The sequence below is a fragment of the Myotis davidii genome, unplaced genomic scaffold (assembly GCF_000327345.1).
Source record: "Myotis davidii unplaced genomic scaffold, ASM32734v1 scaffold129, whole genome shotgun sequence".
Classification (NCBI taxonomy): domain Eukaryota; kingdom Metazoa; phylum Chordata; class Mammalia; order Chiroptera; family Vespertilionidae; genus Myotis; species Myotis davidii.
Window position 1 is genome coordinate 390,126 of NW_006383019.1, and position 7,905 is coordinate 398,030.

General features: G+C 44.9%; 1 protein-coding gene and 1 long non-coding RNA gene across 4 annotated transcripts in view; one reads left to right on the plus strand and one right to left on the minus strand.

Annotated features, from left to right (window-relative positions):
• NCOR1 (nuclear receptor corepressor 1) overlaps window positions 1-7,905 on the plus strand; it is a 242,871-nt gene that overhangs the window by 224,001 nt on the left and 10,965 nt on the right. For all 3 annotated transcript variants that reach the window (XM_015558355.1, XM_015558356.1, XM_015558357.1), the window contains exons 41-42: window positions 4,813-4,953; window positions 6,970-7,112. In XM_015558355.1, coding sequence (XP_015413841.1) covers window positions 4,813-4,953; window positions 6,970-7,112 — 284 coding nt within the window. The remainder of the gene's footprint in view (window positions 1-4,812; window positions 4,954-6,969; window positions 7,113-7,905) is intronic.
• LOC107181736 overlaps window positions 7,302-7,905 on the minus strand; it is a 1,233-nt gene continuing 629 nt past the window's right edge. The window contains exon 3 of the long non-coding RNA XR_001512442.1: window positions 7,302-7,323. This is a non-coding gene — a long non-coding RNA (uncharacterized LOC107181736). The remainder of the gene's footprint in view (window positions 7,324-7,905) is intronic.

Consider the following 7,905-nt stretch of genomic DNA (forward strand, 5'->3'; position numbering starts at 1 on the left):
ACTTAGAAGACAGAACCTACACAGAACCTAGAGACAGAAGAACTTCACTGGAGAGAACATGGCAAAAGATCCTGGACAGAACCTGGCTACAGAACTTGGTTGGAGAACCTAGACAGAAACCGGCTGAAGAACCCGGCTACAGAACCTGGCGACCGAACCTGGCTGGAGAACCTAACGAGAGAACATGGCTACAGAACCTGGCTGGAGAACCTGGAGAACCTGGCTGGAGAACCTAGCAAGAGAGCATGGACACAGGACTTGGCTGGAGATTGTGGCTAGAGATCCTGGCAAGGCTCCTGATCAACTGAACGCTGTCTCCGTGTCATTCCTTTTTCGCCAACTCCGTCCACACCTTTGGGGACCCCTGGACCTGCTGGGGTTGGACCCCGGCACGCCATGTCAGCTGACAGGTCAGATGCTAAAGTGCATATTTTTGCCAAGACTTGTGCTTCCTGGTTACCTGGGGGTGGAGATGCCCTATGGGCAGGGACATGGAATACCAGCACAGTGAGGTCTGCCTCCCGCTCTTATAGGAGAGACCAAATGTTTTTCCACATCTCTTGCCCCCCATAAAGGTTTATTTATAATCACCCACCCCTCCTTTTCCCATTGTCAGAGCCATAGATTCAGTCATTTTAAAACAGCTCAACTGTCAGTGCATAGGATTAGTGGCCAGGGCTCATGTGTGATCACTAACCAGGCAGCTTAAAGAGGTGAATAACATGGAGGGACTACTTGGCTACTGTGGTTCGTTCCTGTTCCTATCCAGATAGTGTCAGTGGATGGTTGGATAACAACTGCCCTCCAAGTGGGTAGATTACCCTGGCTCAAGCATTTGGTGTACCAGGCTCCAGCTCAGATGTCCCCTGTTCCTGTTTGACAGGTTACAGGGCCAACATGGAAATGGGAGCAGGGCCTTTGGCGGGTCTGTGTATTCAATGGGCCTAATAGTGGTTGCATCTCTAAAGACAGGGAGCCATTGGACAGCGGACTCTGCTGTGGGTCATCACGCCATTTACTCAGTGCAGGAGTCTGGGCAAAGGCATTGCACTAAGTGGGGTATGAATGTTTACCAGTATCCCAGTACCTCTCGCGGTTTTTGGTGTGGGGTAGGCTTGTACTTTATCTATGACGGCCTCAGGGACGGTGTGGATCTTACCCAACCATACAACTCCCAAGAACTCTAGAGCAGTGCCTGAACTTTGAATTTTCTGCAGATTCACTGCCCATCATCTCTGTTGCAGGTGGTCCAGTAAAGCACACAGGATTTTCTGCAGCATCGGCAAATCTTAACAGATTAACATTTATGTCATCAATGTCACAGGCCCATTTCACTGGGGTTGGGAAAGAAAGCAGTGACAAACCATGGTCACCAATCCATTGAATATGGTGGAGCTATGTAGAGAGCCTGGAGGAAGCACTGGGACAGTCCATGTTGACCCTCCCAGGAAAGGCAAATTGATCTTGGGACGCAGCAGCCAGGGGCATGCTAAAAAAGACATTGGCCAGCCTTCGCCAGTTTGGCTCATTGGCATGCGGACCAAAGGGTCCCAGATTCGATTCTGGTCAAGGGCACTTACCTTGGTTGCAGGCTCCTCCCCAGCCTGGGGCCTGGTCGGGGCTCGTGCAGGAGGCAACCAACCTATGTGTTTCTCTCACATCGATATTTCTCTCTGTCCTTCCCTCTCTCTTCCACTCTCCCTAAAAATCAATGGGAAAATATCCTCGGGCAAGGATTGAGAACAACAACAAAAAAATACATTGGTGCCGAACCAGTTTGGCTCAGTGGATAGAGGGTCCCAGGTTCGATTCCGGTCAAGGGCATGTACCTGGGTTGCGGGCACATCCTCACTGGGGGGCGCGCAGGAGGCAGCTGATCGATGTTTCTCTCTCATCGATGTTTCTAACTATCCCTCTCCCTTCTTCTCTGTCAAAAATCAATAAAATATATTTAATAAAAAAAAAGACATTGGTGAGGTCCAGTATAGCCTGTGTTTCTAGAACCCTAGCCAAATTATGTAATATAGTGGCAATATTAGGCACAGCCACATGAATAGGGGACACTACCTTATTTAGCTCTCCATAATCTGTCCATTCTTTTAGAGCCATCAGGCTTTTTACTGGCCACACTGGTCTGTTAAAGGGACCAGTAAACTAACTGGCTCCCAGTTGGCATTGCCTCTTGGTACTGATTTACTTGTACTTAAAGGTGAATTCCCTGACAGAGGTTTGTAAAGTCTGGCTTTGCAAGATGTTAATGCCCAGTATGTTTCTGGGATTGGGGAGATGAAGACCTCATACTCCTGGTGGTGGGAGCACCCAATTTGCAGAACAAGGGGACTTGCTGACCATTACAGTCTGGCCTCCATAGCTGCCTCTAGCACTGGGGAGCCAGACAGTTTCTGAAGATAACCATATATTAGGGTAGCAGTCGCCAACCGGTGGTCCGCGGACCACTGGTGGTCTGTGAGGTCTGAAAGGTTGGCGACTGCTATATTAGGGCACATTCAGTGTGTCCACTGAAGCAATTACCCTCTTATTTCTGGAGGACCAGTGGATGGTGATTTCCACATGAGGCCTTTGATTGCCCCTATGACCCTCACCTGAAGACGATCTTGGCCTTCATCCTATGTGAGGTGGGGACAGCACCCAGCATAGGATGAAATTCCAGAAAGCTTCCCTGAATCTGTTGTGTCCGCTGGGAGAGCCAAGGGTATGAGGTGGAACTTGTTCTGGTTTTAAAGCTTTCCATCCTGCTAGTACTACATTAGGCTGACAATCGTCTTTTATTTCGAAATGTCTATGGCAGCCGTGGGCAAACTACGGCCCGTGGGCCGGATCCGGCCCGTTTGAAATGAATAAAACTAAAAAAAAAAAGATCATACCCTTTTATGTAATGATGTTTACTTTGAACTTATATTAGTTCACACAAACACTCCATCCATGCTTTTGTTCCGGCCCTCTTGTCCAGTTTAAGAACCCATTGTGGCCCTCGAGTCAAAAAGTTTGCCCACCCCTGCTCTATGGCAACCAGATCGTGCCATGTTGCTTTTGGGTTCTCCTCACAGGCCATTTCTTCTCTGCTGCCCATACTCCCACCCTTTCTTTCCCTCTGTCCAAGTTCTGAGTCTTTCCCCAACTTGTAGCAGAGGTGCTTCTCCAACCTGCCTGCCAAACCCTCAAGTTAGCAAAGAACATAAATACGAATAGCCCGGCTGGCATGGCTCAGTAGTTGAGTGTCGACCTATGAACCAGGAGGTCACCTTTGGATTGCAGGTCAGGGCACATGCCCAGGTTGCGGGCTCAATCCCCAGTAGGGGGCATGCAGGAGGCAGCTAATCAATGATTCTCTCTCACCATTGATGTTTCTATCTCTCCTTCTCCCCTCCTCTCTGAAATCAACAAAAATGTATATATTAAGAAAGAAGTACAAATAATTTAAGCTGAATGGTCTTTATTAAAAAAACAACAACACCTTTATTGTGGTATTTTTCAAACATATACAAAAGTAGAGAGAATAGTGTGATGTGCATGCATGTACCCATTGTCCAGCTTCTGTAATCACCAGTGTAGGGCCAGCTTTATTTTATCCCCACTTGCCCGTCCTCAAACTAGATTGTTTTGAAGCAAGTCTCAGACATAATCATGTCAAGAAGCTGGATGATGTTAAAGATAAGATGAAAACACTCTTATTCTCCTTTAACCAAAAGAAAAGAAATTCAGTTATCCAAGGAAAATGTAAAGCTCGCAGAGCCTAGCCATGGCTCGTTCTCAATGCAAAGTATCGTGTAGCAGGCTTTGAGCAGTTGGTGACATTTATGAAAGGAAAATTCATTTTACTTTTTCACTTGTAATTCCTACATTACTACAACTGTGCATTTGAATGAAAATTATTACACTTCTCTCATTGGTTTTAATCAAATACTTGGTTTTACAGTTTAAAATAAAATGGCAGCAAAATAGAAAAGGTAGTAAGTTCTACATCTTTCATGGAAAGCAGTAGATAGATACTGTTTCAAGTTTTATAAATCAAGAAAGGTATAAGATTATTTAGTTTTAGACATAACCAACCACCAAAGAAAAGAAAAATGGTAAAAAATGGCTACCTATAAGAATTGGGTAGGGTTGATTGGGAAAGGAAATCACAAGAAATATATACAAGTTATATATATTTATTTATTTAAACTTCACTATAATAGTAATAAAAGCAGATGTTAAAGGTCCTGGGTATGTCTTAATATGAATAGCCACCAAGCCAAAAACTTGTTTTGGTGTATTTCTCTCACATTATCCCACCAACATGGCATCCAAAGCAAGAACATTAAGTCTCGGAGGTCCGCTTGTCTCTGAGCTGCTGACTGGAGCCTGTCTGGACTCGGTGGGCAAACTCCTTAGGTGTCGGTGGAGTGCTCCAGTCCTTTATCTGTTAACTGAATGGGGAAAGACCTGGGAGGACATGACCCAAAGTCAGCAGTAGACCCCTGAGGGCCACCGAGGAGCTGGCTCTGGTGGATGTGGGACTGAGGCTGAAGCACGGACGGACCTCCTGCCACAGCCTCGGCTGCTGTCTGTCCCCTGTGCTGTCTGTGCTAGACTCCCCGTCCGGCCGGCATGGGCAATCCAGCGGTGAAAGACTCTCATAACCGTGTAGTGAATACCTAGGGACTCTTTTCTGGTATAAATTGGCAACTTGTGTTCCTTTTCTGCTGAATGAAGTAATGAGTTGACTAGTTTCTGTTGAGGGTAAGCTGTAGGTGAACTGTAGGTGAGCCCTGGGAGCACAAGCTAATATTTTATATGTTACACTATTAGGCCTGGAAAATCCCCAGAGAGGAGTCATGTCTCTTCAGAGCCCTACGAACCCATCTCCCCGCCCCAGGTTCCAGTTGTGCATGAGAAGCAGGACAGCATGCTGCTACTGTCTCAGCGAGGAGCGGAGCCCGCAGAGCAGAGGTGAGCAGCCGGCACTTCCTCACTGGCAGCGCCCATTCATGAATGTGTCTGTGGGTGTTCAGTGCCTTTCCATCTTCCTTAAAGTCAGTGCCTTCTCTTTGGGGTTGTATGTCGGGAGAAGACCTAATACTAATAGATTTTAATGAAAGAATTGTTATACTTAAATAAGTTATAGAAAAAAATTGTTCATTAGTCTTCTTAAAATTAAGTCCTTTTGGATCTTTCTTTTAAACCATGATGTCTGTGTGGTCACCTACTGAATTTAACCACCATTTGAGTGCTTACCATGTACAAGCCTTGCAGACTGCATATGGAGGGAAGTTAAGGATGAGCACCTGTGTCAGACTGCTTTCCATTATTTTTTCTTACCTACTTCTAACCGTAACTCAGCCCTATGGATTACTGGAACTCTCATTTGGATTAGACATCTTTGATTTGGTGCCTCTCCAGTCCACTTCTGCAGAGTGATTTGTCTAAAACTCACAGAGGCAGCCCACTCAGTGGTTGAGCGTTGAGCTATGAACCAGAAGGTCATGGTTCGATTCCTGGTTGCTAGTTCAATCCCTGGTGCAGGGGGCGGGGGTAGGAGGCAGCCACTCAATGATTGTCTCTCATCGTTGTTTCTCTCTCACACTCTCCCTTCCTCTCTGAAATCAATAAAAATACGTTTTTTAAAAATAAAACTCAGGCAAGCACTAATTCATTAGCATGGCCTCTGGGTTCCTTTATGATCAGGCTTTTATTACTCCTCTCATTTCTTGCCACTTCACCCTGTGACACCTTCCACTGGGGCCCTTAGAGGGTGAATACATGATCTGCCCACTGTCAAATCAAGGAAGAGGGGGAGCCTGGTTTAAAACAAGGTCTTCTCACTCCAGACTGTTAGTGCATTTGTTTCAGTGTGTTGTAAGTTATTTACTTATAATACACTAGAGGCCCAGTGCACGAATGGGGGGGCGGGGTTTCCCTCAGCCTGGCCTGCACCCTCTCGCAGTCCAGGACCCCTCCCCCAGAAGCTGGGCTCACGGCTGGCAAGCACACTGACCACTAGAGGGCAGCTCCTGCATTGAGCATTTGCCCCTGGTGGTTAGTGCACGTCATAGTGAGTGGTCATTTGCCGTTTGGTCAATTTGCATATTAGGGTTTTATTATATAGGATATTCATAGGCAAACAAACAGATGTTGGTACTTTTCAATGAGAGGAAGAAAATCCATTTTTGAAGAGGGAATGATTTTAGATGAAATTATGTATGTTTTCTCCTGTTTATGTATTTTTTTTAGGACATTTCATTTTTCTATCTCTTCATTCATCTCTCTTGGCAAATAGTAGCTTCAGACATGTTCTCATGTTTGGATGATGAAAGAACCCCATGACCAGACTATTATCTCTAGCTCTGGTTCCAGTTAAATCCTGGTATCTTGAGCTTTAGAGGACACTTGTCTTTAAATGTTTGTGTAGGAAGCTTCCAGTGAAATATGAAACCCTTTAGAGGAAGCAGCCCATCCGGTAGGAGGCTCTGAAATGATCGCAGCAATTTCTACAGGTAGTTACTCTGTTCAGGTCCAATGTTGATTGCTCAGGTCTGAACTCTTACTATTTTATAGGCAAGTGTGCTACTCATTATCATTTTATTGTACTTCAAAGTAATTCTGCTAGTAAAATAGTTTACAGTTCATGTGGTACCGAAACATATCAGTGTTTGTGCTGTTATGCATACAGCGTCGTGAGCTGGTTCTTCGTTTTTCTGTTAATGTTTGCTTATTCATTCTTCGTTAAGAATCCTTGTTTTGGATGATCTCCATTCCAGTCCTCATTTTATGATTTCATCTTTGTGTCCTCAAATCTTATGTACTAACTGGCTTGTGGTCACATGTTGCTCGTTAGGGTTGTAACCAACCACACACCAGACAGGGAGGTAGTAGTTTTCCCCAATACACTGACTGTTGTTATCATTGATAGGAAAGTCCCCCAGGTTAGAAGTTCATGATAATAATAGACAACTGTGTTCCCAACAGGAATGATTCCCGCTCACCCGGGAGTATAAGCTACTTGCCTTCATTCTTCACCAAGCTTGAAAACACGTCACCCATGGTTAAATCAAAGAAGCAGGAGATTTTTCGTAAGTTGAACTCCTCTGGTGGAGGTGACTCTGATATGGGTAAGTGGGATTTCTTTCATAAACCCCCAATAAAGCACGCATTGATAATGATATCTCCAATGTTGCCTCTTGTGTAATTCTTGTGTTTAGGCTCTTATAGGCATTTATCTAAAGTTCCTTCTCAAATGTCTGCCAGTGAATGAAAATTTTTCTATTAGGGAGCAAGAACTTACTGCATTCTGAAGCTACCCATTTTCTCTTTTATTAAGTGCTGATTCTAGGAAACTTTTTTCTGATTTGGGGCTGGGTTAGCATTCCATAGCTTCTTTCCCATTGGTCTCTACCTGACCTCTCTTCAGTTACTTGAAGACAGGTCATGTCCTTTGAGTATTCTCATCGCTGTCAATATCCGCAGTGGTTCCTCACACGGCCTGTGCTGAGTATTCATCTCATCTCAGTGGCTCTCCACTGAGACGTTTTCTCTCGCTTAGCCTTTCAGTAGGTTCTCGGAGAGTCCTCATTATTAAGAGAGTCTAAGATTATATTAGGGTTTTTAGCAACCTGTGTACTGTGAAGTTATAGCGCACTTAGTATCGATATAAATATCAAGGTCCCTTGATATGCTGCTCTTGGTTCATACCTGTCCCTTGCTGTCCTTGTGCAGTTAACTGGCTCCAAGTACAGGGTGATGCGATCTGTGCTTTTTTAATTCTGGCTTTTTCTGGACTTCAATCCAGTCATTCAGCATCCATCTGCAGATCTGATAAACCCACCAGCTAGGAATACATTCACATCAATAATAATGGTAGAAAGTTATAGCTATAGCACTTACTATGCTCTTGGCACTGCGCTA